This window comes from Borostomias antarcticus, assembly GCF_949987555.1.
Source record: "Borostomias antarcticus genome assembly, chromosome: 22".
Classification (NCBI taxonomy): Eukaryota; Metazoa; Chordata; class Actinopteri; order Stomiiformes; family Stomiidae; genus Borostomias; species Borostomias antarcticus.
The window spans coordinates 3,340,923-3,364,415 of NC_140255.1; the positions used below are offsets into that span (position 1 = coordinate 3,340,923).

General features: G+C 44.1%; 3 protein-coding genes across 3 annotated transcripts; 1 reads left to right on the forward strand and 2 right to left on the reverse strand.

The window, feature by feature from the left end:
* Positions 1–127: 127 nt before the first annotated feature.
* On the forward strand, positions 128–14,237 carry nudt6 (nudix (nucleoside diphosphate linked moiety X)-type motif 6; the record flags this gene model as incomplete). Its single annotated transcript, XM_084456566.1, has 6 exons — positions 128–133; positions 396–510; positions 1,186–1,389; positions 10,452–10,507; positions 12,768–12,822; positions 13,822–14,237. The coding sequence occupies 6 exons, from the start codon at positions 128–130 to the stop codon at positions 14,202–14,204; spliced, it is 819 nt and encodes a 272-aa protein (XP_084312692.1). The 3' UTR covers positions 14,205–14,237.
* A 603-nt stretch (positions 14,238–14,840) lies between these two features.
* Positions 14,841–17,283, reverse strand: fgf2 (fibroblast growth factor 2). The gene is made up of 3 exons (XM_084455900.1): positions 17,103–17,283; positions 15,287–15,390; positions 14,841–15,084 (listed from the first exon to the last, which is right to left on the reverse strand). Exons 1-3 carry the CDS (start codon positions 17,278–17,280, stop codon positions 14,899–14,901), a joined length of 468 nt encoding a protein of 155 aa, XP_084312026.1. The 5' UTR covers positions 17,281–17,283; the 3' UTR covers positions 14,841–14,898.
* Positions 17,284–17,673: 390 nt separating this feature from the next.
* Positions 17,674–21,117, reverse strand: bbs12 (Bardet-Biedl syndrome 12; the record flags this gene model as incomplete). Its single annotated transcript, XM_084456567.1, has 3 exons — positions 17,674–17,797; positions 18,504–18,556; positions 19,213–21,117. 3 exons carry the CDS (start codon positions 21,115–21,117, stop codon positions 17,674–17,676), a joined length of 2,082 nt encoding a protein of 693 aa, XP_084312693.1.
* Between the last annotated feature and the right edge of the window lie 2,376 nt (positions 21,118–23,493).

Consider the following 23,493-nt stretch of genomic DNA (forward strand, 5'->3'; position numbering starts at 1 on the left):
GGTTAAAGTTCAGCCCCGCCCACATTACCGTAAAGACCATAATAATTGGCAATTCAGACCTGGGTGGGTTTTAATGTGTACAAGTTCGGTTGAAAATCGTTTATTTCAAGATAAATAGCAGTAAAGCATGAAAGTAACAAGTATTGTAGATGACAGTTTGCAGTAAGTGTTAACGGGACAATACGTTAATAGAAGCTAGCAATTGATGTAATATTAGTATTAGGGTATTTATGCAACTTCATTGTGAGAGCTGACCGTAATCCACCCGAGTCACTAGAGAGTGAATTCAAAGGATGTTCCATAACATGGCATCCCTCAGTTGTAAACTTCTAACGTTGGTAAGAAATAACCTGTCACTAAGGACGGTCCGTGCATTCACATGTGTGACAAAGCAGGGGACCCATGTGCTGCCGGGGACAGTGGACCGATTCGGCGGAGTGACAGTCAACCTCGGTGACATTGGTTTCCCATCGGATATCAGTGAAAGTGTTTTTAGTCACTTGCTTCATGGTGAGTGTGGTTGTTGTTGGGCTGTTGTTCGCTTTTGTACACGTTTGGCTGTGGTGCATCCTCACTTATGTTCATTATTTATTAGCGAGCTCATTTGCTTGCTATATTAAAGGACAATGCTCGTTTTTGACAACCTGGACCTTATTTACGACATATTATAAGACGTTTGACTCACCGAGATCACTTTGGTGTAATTCGGAGGCATGTAGAAGAAATTTAAAATCCAGCGCGAGCCAGTATATCCATGTAATGGCGGTGGTGGGGGCACCGAGAATGCAGCTTCTAAAAATCTATTTTCTGCTGCGAAACGGTTGTTTTCATCAATCTGTCTTTATGAATCGCTAGTTGTGCTTCCATAGAGCGTAGGCCTGTTGTGGTTGTTCACATGCCTCTGTAATATGATCTTTAGAAACGTCTTTCAAAACGAAATAGCTTCCGTTTCGCGGCAAAAAATATAGATTTTTAGAAACTGCATTCTCAGTGCCCCGACCACCGCCATTACTACTGGCTCGCGCTGGATTTTACATTTCTTCTACATGCCTCCGAACTACACCAAAGTGATCTCGGTGAGTCAAACGTCTTATAATATGTCATAAATAAGGTCCAGGTTGTCAAAAACGAGCATTGTCCTTTAACCGAGAGTCACTGACTTGTGATGCTGTGTTTGTGTGCTAGAGTCCTTAGCTCACTGGCGGAGAGAAGGGCGGCTGGCAATATGGCTGCACGTGCCCATCGCACTGGCCCGCTGTGCAGCTGCAGCCTCTGCGCGCGGCTTCACCTACCACCACGCCCAGCAGGACCAAGCCACCCTGGCCCTGTGGCTGGGAGAAGGGGAGAGCAGGTTGCCGGGGTTTGCTACACATCAGATTGGAGTTGCAGGTACTAGGATGCTTGAGCGTTATCCAGGTGTTGCTGGAACAACAAGACTGTGAGGGATTCCTTATTAGTTATGGTGTCAGGCTGGACAGTTCGAGTTGGCTGGGAATAAAAGGGTTTCACCACCCCATGAGCAGGTGGCTACCATTAAAGCACGAATTACAGCTGTACTAGAGAGGCATATTCTCGGCTATACAGCATTGTGCATCATTGCATGTTGATCCTTGGAATTAGGTGTTGGGTGTTAGGTTCAGTTCTCAAGGGCTGTCTAAGGTTTCCAGAGTTTTTTGCACACTGTCTCATAGTTCGCTTGCAAAAAAACAAACAATCAAAAAACTAGAGGCTCTAGCATTCTACCGGCTGTTCTGCTGTTCTACCTCCCGGCTCTTAGCTTGGGAGGTAGAGCGGCTGACAGGGTATCGCAAGTTTGCATGTTCCTCCCAAAGAACCCAAAACGAAAAAAATGCAGAAGAACGGGTGCTCTTCAGTCCTGTCCCTGACCCTGTCCCGAGGCGCCATGAACGATGGCTGCCCACTGCTCCTGGAGGAGGACACTGCTCCTGGCCGGCCCTGGAGGAGGACACTGCTCCCGGCCCTGGAGGAGGACACTGCTCCCGGCCCTGGAGGAGGACACTGCTCCCGGCCGGCCCTGGAGGAGGACACTGCTCCCGGTCCTGGAGGAGGACTGCTCCTGGCCCTGGAGGAGGACACTGCTCCCGGCCCTGGAGGAGGACACTGCTCCCGACCCTGGAGGAGGACACTGCTCCCGACCGGCCCTGGAGGAGGACACTGCTCCCGGCCCTGGAGGAGGACACTGCTCCCGACCGGCCCTGGAGGAGGACACTGCTCCCGGTCCTGGAGGAGGACTGCTCCTGGCCCTGGAGGAGGACACTGCTCCCGGCCCTGGAGGAGGACACTGCTCCCGACCCTGGAGGAGGACACTTCTCCCGACCGGCCCTGGAGGAGGACACTGCTCCTGGCCCTGGAGGAGGACACTGCTCCCGGCCCTGGAGGAGGACACTGCTCCCGGCCCTGGAGGAGGACACTGCTCCCGGCCGGCCCTGGAGGAGGACACTGCTCCCGGCCCTGGAGGAGGACACTGCTCCTGGCCCTGGAGGAGGACACTGCTCCCGGCCCTGGAGGAGGACACTGCTCCCGGCCCTGGAGGAGGACACTGCTCCCGGCCGGCCCTGGAACAATGGGCCTCATTCACCAACGAAGTTAAGAATTTCTTAGGAAGCATTTCTTCTTAAACTCCACTTACACCGTTTCCAAGAATATTCTGGCATTCACCAATGTCTATGAACACGGAAAAGCAGTCTTAAAGTCGCACAGAAACGGACGTTTGAGATCATCAACTTCCGTAGTTTTACGTATTTCCGACGCAAACAAGCTATGAGGGTGGGACATGCGTTTAGAGGAATTTGATTGGAACATTGACAAGTGGACGGATTTTAAGAACTTTAGACAGATTCGATAGAAGGATAGCGCCTAAAATCGAAGGTATCTGTTGTCGTCATTGCACGTGACCTACTGTTTTCCAGGAAGTAAGAAATTATATACTTTGATATAAGATTACAACAAAAGTAGAATTTTGTAATTTTTGGGGGCATACATCGTTGAATAGGTGAACACTGACCAATTATGTGAACCAAAATGGGACAGAATGTTTTTTTCATTTCAGTGCGACTTAAAGTAGTCTACGGACTACTAGTGCAAAAGACATTTAAAATGATTTATGATTGCATTTACTTCAAATCTGCAGTTGTATTACATTATAGGACTGCAATACTATACTATTTGTATCATTTATCTTATAATAATGGTTTTCATTATTATACAAAGCGAGAGTGCTGTCTGTCCAATAATATCCCAAATGTGCCGGGTCCAACTGTGTGCCCGTCTCCGGATACAGCATTAACTGAGCGAGTAGGCTTATATCATCCCATGAATTTTACTGACGGTGCTAAATATGACAGGTCTGGTCTTTAGATTTTGGTTTGGGCACGTTGGCCACGCTGACATCTGTGTAGGCTATTTAATAGCTTACATTTTTGTAGACTGTAGGTTATTGTTTATTGTATTCTATCACTTTGACATTTTGCACTGTTCTACCTCACTGTGTTTATGCACCAAGGCAAATTCCTCATAGTAGGAAGCCTACTGGGCTAAATTAAAAACTGATTTTGATTGCCCCCACTGGATTCGACCTGCAGTCCTCTGACTTGCCAACGCACCTGACACAACCCCACCTAATCCCATGGTTTTGTAAATTGAAAGTGTGTGGCCGCGCACCCGAATTAGCATAGGTTAACTCCCCGCTAGCCCCATATAAAGACATGCAACTACAGGGTCGTGCGCAGATGTCCCTTCTCTGAATAAATACCGGTCATCCATGTCCTTGACTCGCCCTGGTATTCATTCAGAGAAGGCAGGTGCGAACTCAACCCTTTACGAACACGTCATGAATGAGACGGGAGCTTTCTTTAGAAACGGTCTTAGGAAGAAATGTAAGAATGAGGTCCAATTTCCACCAGCAAACCCTGAAAGTTTCCCAGTCTCATCATGTGGCCGAACAAAGACCCCCCCCCCCCCCCCCTTGGGTCCTATAATAGATTCTGATCCGCTGATTCTGACCCAATCAAGTGTTCAACAGTGAGCACAGTCAACCACCAGGGGGCAGACTGTCATGTACAGTACCTCATCTCTAAGGTGGTTGTGAACATGTCAGAACATGTTCAGACACGAATCTTACTTAATGGTATTTTATGGGTAAATTTTGGTAGCTTCGTAGTAAGCTTTTCCCCCTAAAAAAGTACATTCATCATAAAACGTAGCGTACTCTTGTCATACTTCATCGTCCTTCTGGACTAATTATGTGTTGGATCAGGTGTGTAGGCTAAAAAAGATTACACTGGTTCTCATCTGCCATGTGTCAATATGTTGAAGTAATTAATGATATTTGGGAGTACTGTTCTGTAAATGAGCCCAGTAGAAATGAACACAGGGAAGAAGTTGGCAAAAGTGTCACCTAGGGCTGCCAGTTAATATAACCACCAACTATTTCAAACAAATTTCCTTCCTGTCCAGTACACGAGATCATTACTGACTCAGGAGCAAGCTGTCAGCTGCAGCAGCCAGTACTATTACAGTATGTGACCCACAACTCCCCTTTGTTGATTATTTGGTTGGTTTTCTCATTCCTCATCCCTAACTTACCAACCCACTGCCTTTGAGGAAACCTTTTTTCACTTCACACAGGCTACATAATGATAGTCTCTCAGTTCAGAACCCAGGCCGTCTCCTGTGATGTGCCTGGTGGCCTGGGAGGAGGAATGACATCAATTTCCACTCGGAAGGCCAAGTCGGGGATTGAGACGACCCATCCCTCGTAACACATCTGTAGGATTCATTCAAGGAGTTGATGTCCGGGCTGGAAAAAAAAAAAGGCCAGTTTCCTTCCACCTCTCGAGCTGTCAACAGACGCATAGCTGGCTCTCTGAGTCACAACCTTCTGAAAAGTCATGGCAGTTATATCAATACAGAAACTGCTACTCGTGGGACGGCAAACATTTCACAACTAGAGCCGAGTCATCCTCTGTCCAGAAAAGTCTGTAACGTACTTGCTTGGCATTGGGGGACATTGTGTGATCCCTAATATCTAGCCTCTAATTTTACAAATTGTAAACACATCTATTCTTCCAGGTGTGCTCCCACAAACCCTGAAAACTGCTGTCATCAAGTCACCTCTCAAATGAACAATTATACGCCCATATCAAACCTCCCGTTTTTGTGCGTGGCTGTAAGCCAGTGCACCTAGGATAGCAAATGTCCGGTTGTCAGTCCCTCCCTGGCTCCCTCCCTGGCTCCCTCCCTGGCTGCCTCCCTGGCTCCCTCCCTGGCTGCCTCCCTGGCTCCCTCCCTGGCTGCCTCCCTGGCTCCCTCCCTGGCTCCCTCCCTGGCTGCCTCCCTGGCTTCCTCCCTGGCTCCCTCCCTGGCTGCCTCCCTCCCGCCCATGCCACTGTCCACGCCACGGACCCCACAAATCAGCCCCTAAAGGGCTAGAGAAACACGGTCTTCACCGGTGGGGGCAGGTGGGTAGCCCGGAGAGGGCTCCACTGCCCCCGACCCAATATGACACGCGGGGGTGGAGTCTCGCCACCACACCACAGACCCCACAACTCAGCCCTTGAGTGGGCTAGAGACACAGGGTCTTCACTGGTGGGGGCAGGTGGGTGGCCCGGAGAGAGGTACACTGTCCATGACTAGCTCTGACCCGGGGGGGCGGAGTCTCGCCATCACGCCACTATCCACGCCACGGATCTCACAACTCTGCCCCTGAGTGGGATAGAGACACACTTGTCTTCACCCGTGGGGGCAGGTGGGTAGCCCAGAGAGGGGTCCACAGCTCCCGACCCAATATGATGCGAGGGGGCAGAGTCTTGCCACCACGCCACTGTCCACGCCACGGATCCCACAACTCAGCACCTGAGTGGGCTAGAGACCCACGGTCTTCGCCAGTGGGTGCATGGAGATTGCCCAGAGGTCACTGTACTGCGCTCAATCAGCTCTGACCCATGCGGGCGGAGTCTCGCCATCACACTACTATCCATGCCATGAACTCCACAACTCAGCCCCTGAGCGGGCTAGAGACACACGGTTTTCACCAGTGGGTATATGGAGATTGCCCGGAAGTAACTGCACTACACCCGAACCGCTCTGATGCGAGGGGGCGGAGTCTCGCCACCACGCCACGGACCCCACGGCCAATGGGCCTAGGATATAGACAATTAACTACCGGTGGAATGGTGGTGGAGCATCCATCGGGGACCCGCTGTAGGTCCGCTAGCCTTGTGTTATATTTTGCCAGAGGTCCGCCAACTCCCCCGCTGTAGGTTGCAGCAAAATAGCTAACGTTACAGGAATCATCAGTGTAACTGCTTTAGTCACTGACTGCCAATGCTCCGAACTGGTTCAAGGAACGGAAACGAAAAACGAAAACGAACGGTATTTTACGAGGAACAGAAACAGGAACGAAAACGAAATGGTCTTTAATTGTTCCAGAAGAGAAACGTTAATTTGAAATCTTTAAAAACGGTTAATAACGTAATTTTTTTGTTCTTTGTAGTAGGCCTATATAATTGAAAATTATTTTTAAAAAGAAGAAAAGAAAAAAAGCTGAGCCTTTTATGGCCGAATAGGCTAAATTAAATGTATTAATTTGTAGCTTACATCTTGTCCTGTTTTTGTAATGTAGCCTAGGCCCCTAAAGGCTAATATTGTTGGCAATAAGGCCACCACAACCCTAGACTTGTTGATTATACCTTACAAGAAATACTGTAGGCCTATAGAGTCTGAATAGGCTAACACCACCGGAACGGTGAACAGAACATTATTTTTTCGTTCTTAACCGGTTCAGGAACGCTATGTTGGTGGAGGAACACGAGAACGGAAACGTTAAATATGCTATTTCTGCTGTGAGCGAACCGATTGAAAAATAATTTCATTTTTAAGCCCTGCTGACCGCTACCATTAATGTTATGGAAGCTGCTGCTAGTTGTTGTGAGCTCATGAGCTAACTGGCTATCCCGCTCTTATTGTGCTGAATTAGCATTGGAAGCATTGGAACTGATGTGTCCAGGCGACAAGACCTATCTTAATTTATCAGACATTATTTCATGTCATTTCAATTCACAGTTATTTCGGTGGCATGACTATCTTCCATCCTACCAGTCCTGAACAAAAACAAGCCAGCCATGCACATAAGCCAGGCTGGACCTGGCCTGCTTAAGTAAAATCAATGAAAACGTTTTTCAACAGCTGAACAACTTCCTGGCACTAAATAATTGTTTTGATGTCTTCTAGTCAGGATTTTGACCACACCACAGCACTGAGACTGCTCTTGTTAAGGTCTTCAATGACATCCATTTAAACACAGACAATGGCAGAATTTCAGTCTTAGTATTACTGGATCTCAGTGCTGCCTTCGACAGGGTTCACCACAACATATTACTAGGCCGACTGGAAACCTGTCCGGGAATTTCTGTCACAGTGCTAGACTGGTTTGAATCCTACTTGAAGGTCAGGGACTACTTTGTGTCTATAGGCAATTACAAATCTGAGTGGACAAAAACAACCTGTAGAGTTCCTCAAGCATGGAGGTATTAATAGAACTGGATGCAGTGACTACGTTGCCGCCTTGTTCCTGAGAGTGAAGCTTTTTGAACGGGCCCCTTTTGACATGCGCAGTTGTGTTTTCTCGCGTCACAGACATGCGCAGTTGTGCTTTTTAACCATGTGATTTGTTGACCCGGCCGCGTCCACAAAATGTACACGTTCATGTGGATTTTTAATGCACGTTCGTTCACCACTCTCCCCGCTGTATTGCGTATCCCTGCATTAGTACCTGACATCAAATCACGATTCTGTCAAATATATTGTTTCAAAAAATTATTTCTTTATCCAGGCATCTTAGTTTTAACAGTTTCATTATAGCGGAGCAGGTTATATTTGCTTGTATGTGGTATTTATTCTGTTCACAACTTCGCGATCGTACAGCCAGGCTACAGAGCTCCAGAAACCGTAGCAATAGCAGCGGAGCGGCCGGAACAGTGCTCCTGTTGCGGTACCGTCCCCAAGGCTCCATTCTGGGGACTCTTCTGTTCAATGTTTACATTCTCCCACTAGCTTCTTCTTCACCTGGGCTATATATCCAGGCACACCTCCAGGAGCCATGTCACCGTTTCGTCATCTAAAACTGTCAAGCCATGCATTCCGTTGGGTGTCGGTATGTCGGACAGTCCTGGATGACATGGTCTGCGGTTTGTTCCTCAGCACCACACTCGCACACCGCATAGGATACCAAGCCCCTGTGCATCGATGAGCAGAAGCATCTGACGCCGGTCCGGAGGCGATTAAGCCTCACCCACGCCGGTCTGAGTAAGTCCATCCCGGGAGGAGAAGGACCGGCGGCCGGGATGAAATCACGGAGTCTGGAGGTGTTTGCCTCCCACTCCGCACGCCAGGTGTTGTCTGCCCATCCGGCCTCGCTGATGTTAAGATCTCTGCATTGCTGCAAGAGATCCTGTGCGGCAGGCACAAAAGGGTGTTTCGACTTGACGCCGGGGAGGCTCCGCTGTTGCAGCGAGCCTGTCACGGAGCAGGTGGTCAGGCTCCACGGCCTGGCAAGTGAGACATGCTGTGGTTCCTGTGAGGCGGAGGCCAGCGGGCTGGATGCCTGCGAGGATGGGAAGGTTGTCCACAGGAGTGGAACGCAGGCATCCTGTCATGATGTGCAAGGCTTCGTTGATAGACGGGTCGAAGAGGCGGGTGTGAGCGCTGCGACACCAGACCGGTGCGCAATATTCACTGGTCGAGTAGATCAGGGCTAGGGCTGCCATACGAAGTGTTTTTGCACCGGCACCCCACTAGCTCAAATTATGGAAAACAACAAAATATGTTGCCATAGCTATGCAGATGACACACAAATTTATATCACCATATCACCAGGGGACTATAATCTCATACAAGCGCTGATTAAGTTCATTGAACAAATCAATGATTGGATGTGCCAGAACTTTCTTCAACTAAACAAAGATAAAACTGAAGTAATTGTCTTTGGAGCCAAAGAAGAATGATTAAAAGTCAGCGCTCAGCTTCAATCAATAATGCTAAAAACCACAAACGAGGCAAGAAATCTTGGTGTAGTCATGGACTCAGACCTGAATTTCAACAGTCACATTAACACAATTACAAAGTCAGCCTACTATCACTTGAAGATTATATCAAGAATTCAAGGATTTATGTCTCAGCAGGATAGGAAAAACTTGTCTCTGCATTTATCTTCAGTAGACTCGACTAGGGTGTGTTTACAGGTCTCTCTAAAAAAAATCGATCAGACAGCTGCAGCTGATTCAGAACGCTGCTGCTCGAGTCCTCATTAAGACTAAGAAAGTGGATCACATCACTCCAGTTCTTAGATCCTTACACTGGCTTCCTGTCTGTCAAATACTTGACTTTAAAATAATGCTGTTGGTTTATAAAGCACTGAATGGTTTAGGGCCAAAATATATTTCTGATCTGCTGTTACATTATGAACCATCCAGACCTCTCAGGTCATCTGGCACAGGCCTGCTTTCTGTCCCCAGAGTTCAAACAAAACATGGAGAAGCAGCGTTAAGTTTTTATGCTTCACATACAGTATCTGGAACAAACTGCAGGTCTGCTGCAACTCTCAGTTCCTTTAAATCAAGACTGAAGACTTTACTTTTTGCCGCTGCTTTTTATTAAATCAAATAGTTACTAATTTGTACACTGCACTGTAACTTTTATTCTTGTATTTTATTTTTCCTGCATTTTGTTTTAAATGTCCTTTCATAACGTTTGTTTTTCATTTATTTTTATATGACCTTTTATAATGTGTTTCTTGCACTTTGATTTGATGCTTTTTATGTCTCATGCCTTGTTGCTGAAATGTGCTATACAAATAAACTTGCCTTGCCTGCCTTGCTAAGCTTAATAAATACAGCTAAGGTGGCCTTTGGCGCTACGCTAACCAACTGTAACCAACCAACTTGTAATTACTGATTATTTTGTCATTTTGTCCTGTAAGGTTAGCTATACTAACAGGGATTAAGCTACAGTGATGAGTTTTGGATGTTTTTCACGGTTAAAATGGTGGTGGACTCTGCTGCAGCTGAAGCCTGGCTACAGGCGTCTCACTCCACATGGGTCACTTTAATGAAACCTTTCATGTTGTCTTCCAGCCACTAATTACTCCTGTTCTTATTGCCAGCAGCTCTGAAGTAGATCTTTTGGATGCTGCCCTCAAAAGCACATCTGAAGAAGAAGAAATAAGAAATCTAGATTTAACTCTACACAGAAAGAGATATTTGTATTTAAAGCTACACCGAATGATACATTAGGTCAGCTATATTAAGTTATTTCAAGCCTTTGTGGAACAGCATACAGACTGAAGTTGGCTTTCTGGAATTAATGAATTATGTGCTTAATAGCATGTTGGTATAGTTTATTTGTAAAACATGTGTATTTGTTCATCTATTTAGGAGCCGTAGTTGATGAGTCCAACGGGAAGGTGCTCGCCGTTCAAGACAAAAACAAGGTACTACATCTTCCTAAATAATACCCCTTGGTTTAATATCCAGAAATGCCAATCCCAATATTTTGTGCCAAAAGCCTTAGCACGTAACCAAAACATATATAGCCAAGTTGAAAACAGTGACTTGACCTTTAGACCTCACTGTGCTCCTTAATAACAGTACCTGAATAGCCAATCCACCCAGGAATATAGAGATGAATGGCAGTAGCTGTTTCCCTGCTGCTAAAAATGTCTGTCATCAGATTTGTTTACTTTGGCCGTTTTCTGCCCAGAGCCTGTTTCCTCTCAGTTTTGTCCATGGGTAGCATTCCTGTCCCCTCACAGACCTGAACTTGACTTGTGTTGCAACATCCTCATATGCCTCAATCCTTACTGTAAGGAAACATGTTCAACCTGAGCTTGTGGTTCTGTGAACGCACCAAACCACATGCTGTGTATGGCCATGGGTGCTTGAACAGATCTTCTGTATTCCTGAAGTTACAGTAAGTTTGGTGTGGGAGTATCCTCAGTATTTGCTATGATACCATGATAGACTAAGCAACTGGGAATAAGATAATGCAGTCATTTTATCCAACATGATGGTTCTTTCCTGGAGCGCTCAGCGGGTGTTTAATCCGTCTTCCTCCCTCCTCTTCATCATTTACCGTAAGAGGCTCCACATGGACTCGGTCTGGCCCTCAGCCAGGGACAGAATCTGGCTAGCTCTTGTGTTTCCTGAAAGTGAACCCCTGTAGGCCATTATCCCTATGACGTCTGCACCGTGTGGCGGCAGACAAAACACACACAGAAAGGAACGGGTAATTGTGGGTGTTTTATATGTACTGCAGCACGTAGGAGATTTGCACCGTAGACGAGTCACCATTAGTCACACGTATACTGCCTTGATATACATACGTTTATATAAATGTGAAAATGTATAAAGGGAGATTTTGTGTCTCATTTGTATTTATTTTTATCATGGTTATATAGACCTGGATCTATGCTGTAGTCCAGTTTTCAACCTTGCAATGGCAGCAAAAAGTAATCAATAATATCTGACAAGTAATTAATAATATCTGACTCCAACTTTGTATACAGATCTAAATGGAACCTGTGTCCTCTTGTGTTAGACAAACTTGGACATGCCTCAGACGTTAGTATATAATAGGGACATGCCTCAGACGTTAGTATATAATATGGACATGCCTCAGACGTTAGTATATAATATGGACATGCCTCAGACGTCAGTATATAATAGGGACATGCCTCAGACGTTAGTATATAATAGGGACATGCCTCAGACGTTAGTATATAATAGGGACATGCCTCAGACGTTAGTATATAATAGGGACATGCCTCAGACGTTAGTATATAATAGGGACATGCCTCAGACGTTAGTATATAATAGGGACATGCCTCAGACGTTAGTATATAATATGGACATGCCTCAGACGTTAGTATATAATAGGGACATGCCTCAGACGTTAGTATATAATAGGGACATGCCTCAGACGTTAGTATATAATAGTGACATGCCTCAGACGTTAGTATATAATAGGGACATGCCTCAGACGTTAGTATATAATAGGTCACACTTGATCAGAGCTCCGGCCTGCGTCCCTCCTGTTTTGGTGTGGATCTGGTGAGCTGTAAGCCATTAGAGACCAAAAGGCCCTTTATCTGCATGGGAATGTACTGGAATCTTATCAGGGCAGCCCAGGTCAGCAGTTACTTGCTATTGTGCCAAGCATGATTTGATGAACCCAGAACACACATAATTGACATTTAGATTAGATTTATTTCTCCTCCTAGCCTATTACAAATGTTAACAGTAACATAGTGCTAATTATACAATGAACTTTGTAAGGTCAAGAAAATAAAATACTAAAAATGTTTGAAAAGTTTGAATACTTCATCAATTAACTACGATAAAAGTACCTTATACAACTACCATATAATTTAATCAGCAGCAATTTGTCTTTAAATATGAATAAACAGCGGTGAAACACTTTTTGTAACTCAGTAGACACCAAACTTCTTTTCTTATATTTGTTTCTCAAGAATAAAATACAATCACAACAACGTTAAAAATTAAGTCATAATCATGAATACAAACGTGAGACCTGTGCATATCATATAAAAAAAGCTATCTTTTCATATCTATGGTATGTATGAACTGTCGAGACAGAGTAATTTTGAAGTCAGGATTTGGGAAGATTGGATAATAAAATAGTAATTGAAGCCCATTCAATATTAAATTTTTGTTTTTTTTCATTTCTTTCAGACAAAAAATGCATGGAAGTTCCCTGGAGGTCTCTCTGATCCAGGAGAAAACATTGGTGAGTTTACAACATACAGTACTTACAGTCTCATACAGAATACAGCCTACCTGCACAAAGCCATACTAGTGTCGTGCCAGTTGTCATATTGCATTTGTCATGACAACAAACAAGACATACTGGTATTTTACCTTTTGACCAAAGTCCCATTACAAGTATTTTTAACAAATAAACTACAAACAGGTGTGAGTGTCACTTAAGATGAAAACACAAATGTTGTAAATTAAATGAAAGTAGCTTCTGAAACATCCATATTAAAAGAAGCACTTGGTAAAGCAGCGTCAAAATGTTAAATACAATACATATCCCTTTTCAGAAACATGTTATTTTCATACTGTATGCAATTGTGTTTATAAAGGCACAAACATTTCACAAGAACTTTGAGGAGAGGACAAAAACATTCCCTATGCAATAAGCATTACTAAACAGTTGTAACATACAATTTATTTTCCGTAATAATGAAGTTGTTATTAGGGATGCACCGATATATCAGCCGTACATCAGTATGGCTGATATTCACCTTGACTGCCATTGGCCTATTGGCAAATAAGATGACATTCACCAATGGCAGTGGCCGATGCTTTTGTTGGACTAAGTACAGTACGTGAGTACTGAGAAATCCTTCTCATTGTGTAGGTACTTGTATAGCAGGCTAAAAAGGCTTTTGAAACCGTTATTTTTCACAAAAATGTGAATGTGAAAGGTTATATTAAAGGTTGTTTATACATTTGAATTATAGGATTTGTGCTCATTGAAAGATAGTGTGATGAAGGGATGAAATACTTTTTTCTGTATTGATGTCTTTTTTTCCCCCTGGCACAAAAGAGGGAATAAATAACAAAAACAAACAAAACTAAAAAAACATTAGCATCGTCTATTGGCTGAATTGTAGGTATCGGCCCAGAATCTCACAATCGGTACTAGTTATTAATATTTATAAAATAACAGATACAGTTCAAATATGTGTAACAGCCTGCTTTTCTGGTAAATGTTCCTCAGGTGCCACTGCGGTCCGTGAGGTCTTCGAAGAGACGGGAGTTCGCTCTGAGTTCAAGTCTCTCCTTAGCATCCGCCAACAACACAACCACCCTGGTGCGTTCGGCATGTCCGACATCTACATCATCTGCCGCCTCAGACCCCTCACCTACCATATCAACTTCTGCACCCAGGAGTGCCTGCGCTGTGAGTGGCTAGACTTGGCCGAGTTGGCGAAGACCAGCGCCACGACACCAATCACCACCCGCATAGCCAGGCTACTGCTTCATGGCCTCAATCAGGGATTTGACCAGATCGACCTCACAATGGAGGAGCTTCCTGCGGTCTACTCAGGGATGTTTTACCAGCTGTACCACAAGGAGCTTCCCCCGGCACTCAAACCCTAGCTAGCTTCATTAGCACATGGATGCTAACCGGAATGATCAATGCAAATGACTTTTTGCACAAACATACTACATACAGTACTGCAAGTTGCATTTGTCCATTGCAACAAAGGAGGGATAATGTGTTGTTGAAGAAACGTTGTATGTTGTAACATTTGTATGTTGTGTTGCCATTGACCTCTACAGTCAGTCCACGTACATTCATGAATTATGCCTATGTAGAGGTGAGAGACAATATTGTTTACATTAAAATACTGTAGTTTTAAAATACTATAGTTTTAATGCATTGTATGTGGACTGTAGCCTAAATGGTGTGCTGGATGTCAACCATGTGTTCTACTTAGATTTCATTTTTGTGATTTTTGCCAGCATTTTCTCTCCCTCTTCTTACTCGTGCAATTCTGATAGTAAAGTGTTGCAGAAAGAAAAATATAGTATGAAAATATATTTCAATAAAGCAGCTATTGTTAAACTCACATTATGTACAGTTTTGGTGCTAGAAACATTACATAAAAGTATGCTTAGTTGCAGCAAAGACTGTCTTTTACTTTTGACAGAATATATCCAGGTGAAGCAAAGTTCTTCACCAGTAGTATTCAAACAGACCCAACTATCAATCTATTCTGTTAAACTAGAGATGGTGGCAGTTATTTCAGCTGAAACTTTCTTTAGGTTTTGTTCTCAGATGAAGTTGAGATCAGCACTTTGCAGACATTGGTAGAAAGAGGATGGCTTTCTGTCCTGGGCCGGTTTTGGATCCCGTCTTATACTGGCCAGTCCGTTTCAAGGCCACGTACATATCAGGGTACTTGCGAGAGCGATAGGTGTTATAGTTGTTGCTTTCCAGCCTCTCGATGAAGTGGCATTCATCTGTAGCCCGTCTCTGGGGATAGATGAGGGGGAAAACTCATCAACATCACAAGCAAGCTATTCATTCATAGGTAGCTATAATTACAACACGCTGTTCACATCTCGTGTATGTAAATTCTCTCTTAACCTTGTAAATCTGCGGTAGGTTTAAATAGCGCCATCTCAGTTCTTATACTGACACCTAATTAAATGATTTAACTTTGATCTTCACTCACTGCCCCAAACAGCCTCCCATCTCTGTTCATGGCCAGATAGCGGTTAGCAGAGACTCCTTTGATCACCACCTCTCCCACGGAGGTCGCCTGGAGTTGAAGCTTGACTGAAAACAAAAGGAAAATGGTGAAGTCTCCTGAAAAACCTTGACTAGCAACTAAAGGGGACGTAGGCTGTCTTGTTTATACACTGTAGCTACTACCATTTTCATTTATGAAAGCAGATAAACCATTTTAGAAACAACATAAGGAAGACAACTAATCCAAGTTCACAAATAGTCTGCCCTTTGGGATACAGTTTAGTTTGAATATACCCAGGGATTATGTATAGTGGAGTGTAAACCCAAGTAAACTCAGTTTACCCACCTCTTTAAAATGAGGCTGAGAGTTTACTCACCAAGTTTCTGATCAACTATATTAATCAATGAGGGGAAACACGGTAGGTAAACTCTGTACTCTGTACTCAACAGTTTACCCACCTCTGTATTTACCACTACACCCCTGAATATACCAATATTGGTACATTATTGTTTGAATTTGAATGAATGATAGGCTAAGGGTTAACTATTGGTTGGACCGCATGGGCCAACTGAACATTTTTGTCAGTTGAAGCTTAAGAAAGCCAAAAGACAATTCCTCTGAAAAGGGCCTCATAACAGTAGTGAGATATGATATGGCAATAGATTGTTAAGTTAATTTGTCAGAAGCATCTGTATTCATTTAGAGTATAGTGACTAATGTTGTGGATAAACAATGTGTTCCTCCCCGAATGAATATACAATTACTGTTGCGTGCAGGGTGCAAGTGAACAAGTTGTGTGATCACAGACGAAAGTGAAACAACTTTCTCGACTTTGCTAATCAAACAGAGGCCATATGGTTTGTGTCACAATCATCAAGATGATAGAGCACATTTCCATGAAGTATTTCTCCTGTTTACTCTCATATGAAAATGGTTGAGACAGGAAAAACAGCTCTACCACTGTGTTCACATCCTCATTAATGCTTCCTGCCCTGCACTACAAATATATTCACATGGTAATGAGTAGGCCTTCATTTTCTTTCTCTCTCTAACTAAACCCAAATGAAAAGTAATCGAGTTGGCTTTTGAAAAACAGTGTCTGGTTTTATCATTGAATGTGTGATATATACTGGACAGAGCTGGGTGCACCTGTTCATCTCTCATCCACTCTCAAAGGATGTACAGAGCAGTGCTCCCAGGAAAGTCCCTTATCTTCTTCAGAGTCCTTAACTCACCCTGTTCTGATGCAACCTGAGAGACATGACTTCACAAGCAACTGGATGATCCTAATGAGCTCAAAGTCAAGGGCAAACAGGCATGTTACTTCACTCAATGCCATTGACTCCATTTCAAGATGTCAAGATGGGCACATTTCTGTAAAAGTATTTATTACTAGTTAATCATATTTTATTTCATTTCCATTTTTGAATCTGATACAAACACATGATTTACAGGCCTGTTCCATCTATGGGCAGGTCCCTAACACATCCTGGCAGATGACGTAACAACAGGGACTTTGAAAGATTGTGTTAAAAGAACATCAAGGTGACTTGAATCAGACCAAAAATCCCTTAAACATTTCACTTTTATGAGGTTAACTAAGAAGATTAATGTCCAAGAGTTTAAGATACTACTTTCATTTTAAAGTAGTGAATACAGTGAATACAGCTCATTCAGTTGGAAAACACAAAATTCTGCATGATCTGCTTCACCGTAGCCTCCCTGTCACATTTCAAAAGCATAAAGAAGCTTTGTCTGCCTTGTGTGTGCAGCGTGAGCAAGGACTGGAACTACTTACTGTGGGGGTCGTTCTTCTCCCGGATCCCATCCACCCTCCCGTCAGAGTTGATCCTCAAGAAGTAGCCTCCGTTTTTACAATACAGTCTCTTGGGATCCTTAAAATTCCCTGGGGGAAAACCACCGCTACCACCATCATCTGGTGTGGCAGGAAGTGTGGTGATCTCTCCCGTGGCCATCTCCCCTTCCTGCTCCCAGTAATAGTGCTGCCTTCTAGCAGCACAGGAGCCCCAGAGTGGCCTCCTCCTGGCTGCTGTTCCCTCCTCCTCCTCCTCCTCCTCCTCCTCCTCGTCCGAGAAGCCTCACAGAGCCTGATTCTGCTTAACCCCAGGGTCGGAGAGTTTGGTTGAAACCCCCCCTCTGGGGCAGCATGCCTTCTACCTCCAAGCAGCAGAGAAACGAAGCGTGAGGATTTGGGAAAAGGTGCCTGTCTGTTTCAGCGTCTTAAGGCTAATAGGTCCACCCTCTTTGGCCGCTTGTCCTCTTTAAAGAGTGTTAGGAGCCATGCTTCTGAGGATGCATGTGTCCCCCCACTCTATCGGTCTCTCCTTCTACGCCTTGTGCTCAAATGTTTACAGCAGGGCAGCTGGCTTGGATCTGTGGAGGCTTCCCCTCTGGACCTCAGTTCGCATGCGCCCTCCGAGCGCTCCCACTCCGCACAAGCCCACTCTGACGTCCGACCTCACCGAGCCAAACCTACAGAGCACAAGAGACGAGAGGAGGGCAAGGAGGGGGGCTTACTAACAGAACTGCGTCAGAGAGACCCTTGTGCAAGCCAAGAGAAGCGGAGGATTCAGTCTGGCAAAACTTGTAGACCGAATCATTGTCATTCATTTCTTTCAAGCTAATGATTAACAGAGCATCCAACATGAGTTGTTAAAAAAAAAAAGCTGAGAGGAAATATGCAAACATGGAAGACTTGAATGACTTAGTAACACCAGACTCAGACTGCACCAAGATTTAGTTTGGCAGGACTGTGTATGAATTAAGCTCCAAGTATTTTAAGCTGCAGGCCTTAGACTGGGCCGGGCTGTAAGCTGACACATACAGTAGAAACAAAATGTGTCCTTAGCGTGAACTTCTAAATGTGTCACCAAGTTGGTTGTACCAGTTTCCTTCTCATTGTTTTCATTGGTCATACTTTCTCCACCCATTCAGTGACACCACTGTTGGGTGATGCTTGAGTTGAAGTTGCTCTGAGAAGCAAAGGCCGGATGGATAGCTCATTAAGGCTTACTTTGTTTTAGTATAAATAATGGAAACTATGCCAAGTCAACATATTGTGAAAAGCTTATAATGAATAATGAATGCACTGTATGTGATTCCATGTCATCATGTTTTCGGGCCAACCGACAACAGTTGACATACCTTTTGTATTTGCAAGGCTATGAGTTAGTCAGACCTGACAGATACATTGACTGTATAGAAGCCGTCACTTTCCTGCAAACGCTGCTGCTATGACAAACAGGAGAGATCAAGTGAAACCATTTCCTGTTGGCTATAGAAATGTAACATCCAAAGTGGATATTATATGCTTAAGTGCAGACATATAGGCAAATAGCAAGAAGGAAACTAATAAAACAGTTGACTAGACACACCAATACTCCGACCAGTTGCACTTCAACAGCACATCGTTAGCTGGTTTACAGATATTGAGCTTTTGGAAGAAAGGCAATTCATAGTGTTGTTTAGTTTCTCACACAAAGTAATCCTGATTTGTGGATGAGAAAACCTATTCTTATGTGCAGCTTATTTCCGTGTTTCTGTTTCAACCATCAGTTGTTGAACTGCGTAGGGAGGGCTCCTGGGCCTACTTTATTATTGAAGACACAGATAGCTGGAAATCAGCAGCATGATTAAATATTGGAATAATTTGTCTCCCCCATGTGGTAGAAAGGAACTGGAAACGATATTTACTGATAATGAGATGAGTCCTACAGTGTATGGTGTGTTTATTAAGCAAGTGTGGGTAACAAGGGAAAACATGAAAAAACTTTTCATCAGCTTTTAGTACAAAATGCCCACCCATTCTTGTTTTCACTGTCAACATACACAACACAGGAAGTGTTTAGTTGTTTTATTGAAACATGTCAAAGCAACAAGACATTTGCCTCCACTGAGTTAGCGTCTACGCCGGTTATGATCTCAGTGTCAGTGTGCAACACCAGGAAAACTAGATCTAGGGCTTTCCTCCATGCCTCCATCTTGACACTCACATTGTCATAGATTTTTCCTACCAGTCCATCACTGTGCCTCAGGTCATGGGACATCCGTCCATTCCCGATGTCATCTCTCAAAAACTGTCTAGAGAAAGGAGCATCTGCACATAGTCCTCCATTCAAATCTTCCAGCTGCTTATTGATTGTCGTCCATGCTTCCACCTTGGAGCACCATCCATTGTTGAACATTATTGTGGAGATAAAGTCCATCCAAGCATCTCCCATGAGTTGAAGAACAGTATCCCTGTATGGGTTTCCTGTAGCCTCCTTTCTTGTTCGTTCACCAATGTCTTCAGTGTGTTTTTGAAGGTGGTGGAGGCAAAGCAACTCAGTCTCTCCAGCACCTGGAAGCAACTTTCTGTCTTTCAGTGCGTGGTGTAGACGAAAGGTGCAATCCCAGAACTGGTCCTCTATGACCTGCAGCTTGCCATGGACAGAGCTGCTCAGGATCACCGTCACCAGGGCTGTGTGGTCGGCGACCATGTTGATCGCCATGGATGCTTTCCTTCCATTGCCACTGCAGTCTCTCCATACAGTGACCTGAACCCCAGAGCCAATACAACGCCTACTCAGCTGCGTGGCATAAGTAACAGGCACTGCTCCGGTTGCATCTGCAAAGTCCTTCAAAATAGCGGGCTTCATCCTCTCAATCACAAGTATGTGATGTCTCATACACTGTTGGGCCAGTCTTTCATTTACTACTCCGTTGACCAACACCAGTTTCACGTTCAATTTCAACAGAGTTTTCAAAACATTGTCCATCCACGCATCCTCTTTACTGAGACCTGATATGTCCAACTTGTCAGCAACGAGTCGCATGTCCGAGGGCTTATTGAAGCCAAGATGGCGGTATTTTTCACTAAGGTCTCCGTTAAATAGAGCAATTTGCAATCTCTGTTCTTTCAGATAATGAGCCAGGGTGGCATGTTCAGCAGAGAGCAACACAATGCAACCTGGTACAACACATGCATGGTCTTCCGACAAGCCAGGTAGAATGCATGTTATCAGCTTGTTTACATCAAAGCCTCTACATGTGCCATCACTTCCTGTGTTCTTGGACTGCAAATTGCTTGCCTCAACCAATAACTTCATCTCCACATGCCCATGGCCCAGGGCACTCGCGAGCTGAGCGATATCGACATCTTTAGAGTCAGGTGAAGGGGGTAATGACGTTGGCATGTTGTTCTCAGACTGTGCTGTATCCTTTGTACAGAAATGTCTGCTGTGAGTGAGTTTCTTTTCCCATTGTTTCTTTTTATTGCTGAGCACTGGAGTCTTACGATCACGGGGCAATGGAGCCAGGGCAAGTTTCTGTGAAGCGTTGAGGTGTGGAACTTGTGGGCTTGCAGTGCAACTGTCCGATGCCTCAGGCACAGCTGCAGAAAGGAGAACATCCTCTATCGAGATACTGTTTCTACTGCAGGTGTCTAAGCATATCTCCAACCCTTCAGACATGGCTGAGATGATATGCGGGATTGAAATGTCTCTGTGGAGGCATTCCAGTACAGCTGTGCTCCAGGCCCCAGCCAGAAACAGGAGGCATCCTGTCCCAGAGCGGTAGCTCTTCTGATGGGCGCGAACAGTCTCACAGACCAGCTGACCCACAGAGCAGCTCAGGTCTAAGTGTTCCAAGAGGCGGAAACATGAGCACACCAAGGTCGATTCACCGCTCACCTCATTGTGAATAAATTTGGGTCTCCTATTGGGACCCAATAGTGTATTTGAGATGGCTCCAAGTGCTGCTAGCTGCTGAAGTCCTATATGACGTTTTTGATTTATTATTTTGCTCCCAGACATCACGTGTGGCACCTGAAATACAGAAAGACATTAGCAGCTCACCCATTATAACTCTGGAAAATAGCAAAAAGCATAGGCCTACGACCAAGAACACTGTCATATATTTGCTTATTCACAGTCAATGCCAGCAAGAGCAGCGGGTGTAATGTGCACGCAATGAAGAGGCTCATGCACATATTCTGCATAGGAAGAGATAGCATCATCATCATCATCATCATATTCTGCATAGGAAGAGATAGCATGTAGGCCTATTTGTAGAATTAGCTATCTATGAGCTACAGCCTATGTGTTACATCGTTTACGTGCAAACTATGATAACATAAGTTACATTGGAGGGAAAGAGGTGTGTAAACGCATAGAATATCTCAAAACCACGAGATATTCTGTGGCTAAACTTACTTTGTAACGTTTAGTTGTCTCGGGTTTGTTGAGCTGTGCTGTTTATCATAGTCACATAATCACAGCAGGGGGAATAGCCTCAATAATCCGGTAGCGGTCTGGCCATGGATTTCAAAATAAAGGTCAAGCCAAAAAAAAGTACTTTTTGTGATTTGACTGTGAAAACGTAAAAACAGCACTTCCTGTCCCAAATACGATAGAAAAACATACAGAAAAAGATTAAGTAATATATAGGATAGAATAGAAAGTATATTTTCACCATATATATATATTAAATAATCAATTACAATTAAAAATGTAAGAGAGGGATAGAGACAGTGGAAAGATGTAAACCGACGGAGAGAGAGATAGTGTGAGAGAGAGAGTGAGTGAGAGAGAGAGAGAGGGGGGGGTGGTAAAGATGGTAAAGAGTAAGAGGAAAAGGGGCGGTCAGAGGAGACATTTATTGAGTAAATAAAATACTACATATGATATCTGATATACAGTATATCTGATTTAATGCTTATTGTTGCTCCCATTGAAGTAGATTCAGGGGAAGAAATTAATTACCCTGGCTTCACCAGACCCAAATCCACAAAAATGTGAAGAGATCTGCATGAGGAATGTGAGCTCACATGATCAGGATGACGAGGCTAGAAATGACTGCCAGTGAAAGATAATGATGTTGATAGGCTAAAGGGAGACAGTTGTATCTTAATATTACATTGATTTAATTTACTTTAAGCTCAGCTATGCATATCATTACTTTAGCATATCTGACCTAGCTCAAAGAGTACAGATACATCTCAGAATCAGTTGTAGTATTAGTAGTAGCAGCAATAAAACGAATATATATATATATATATATATATATGAGAGAGAAACATACCAGGAATTTGACTAGGGTTAAGGCATACGCAGCAGACGACACAGGACAGGGTGCAGGACAGGACAGTGCAAAGACATATCAGTACAAAACAGTACAAAAAAACAGTGCAAATGCAAAAAAAAAAAAAAAACAGTGCAAACAAAATACAGTGCAATGTGCAAATTATAATATACTACAAAAAAGGGGGAGGCAGAAATGCAATATATTGTATATGTAACCCTACTGTTTTTATGTAGGCTATAATTACACCAAATCAATCTTTATTATATTCCATTTCTTTTATTTCATTTTATTGCTATTTAGCCTACGTTTCCCCCGTATCTGCCTCTTTCCTGCGAAATATTATGTAGAAAGAGGTATGTGTCTGTCCTCCTCCACTCCACTCCCATTATCATTTTGCCCCTTATAACTCCTTATTTCCCCATCCATAATGTATCAGTTATGTTCTGTTTATATATTATATCCATGTGTCATGTTGATATTGTCGTTTAATTTTCGTTATGTTTGTGGATTATTTTGGATTATTTTTGGGCTGCAGTCTGGAAAGCGTCCGTTATCTTATTGCATGCTATTGCTACTGTTTGTACAGCCTACAGATCAACAATAAATGGATCGTTCGTGACCAAAAAGATCAAACGTTATCTGCCTGATCTCCCCTCTACACAACACACAACACAGAACCCACCGGTCACTATATACAGAATGGAGTGTGGTGAGTGTGCTGTATGTTCAGTGAGTGTGCAGAGTATAGTGTGGTGGATGAGTGCTATGAACAGTGTGTATGATGTGTGTGCCGTTGGGGTGTGTCGTTGTATGCAAGCGGTGCAGGGGGTATAGAGTGTGTGTGTGTGTGTGTGTGTGTGTGTGTGTGTGTGTGTGTGTGTGTATGTGTGTGGGGGGAGGGGTCATGTGGAGACACAAGCCTTGTTGATGCTGATGGCTGTGGGAAAGAAGCTCTTTTTGTGGCATGAGGACCGGTCCCGATGGCCTGCAGTCTCCTGCCAGAGGGGAGGTCAAAGACACTATGACCGGGATGGGAGAAATAACACATTATGACCATATAGCGATAGGGTTCTGACACATTTCAGCCTATGCTCTTATTTTGAAGA

Coding starts and splice junctions, on each gene's coding strand:
- fgf2 (XM_084455900.1), bottom strand. CDS start 17,280: ATGGCCACGGGAGAGATCACCACACTTCCTGCCACACCAGATGATGGT. Junction 15,391..17,102: donor GGAGAAGAACGACCCCCACA/GTAAGTAGTTCC, acceptor TTTTGTTTTCAG/TCAAGCTTCAACTCCAGGCG. Junction 15,085..15,286: donor ATGGGAGGCTGTTTGGGGCA/GTGAGTGAAGAT, acceptor ATCTATCCCCAG/AGACGGGCTACAGATGAATG.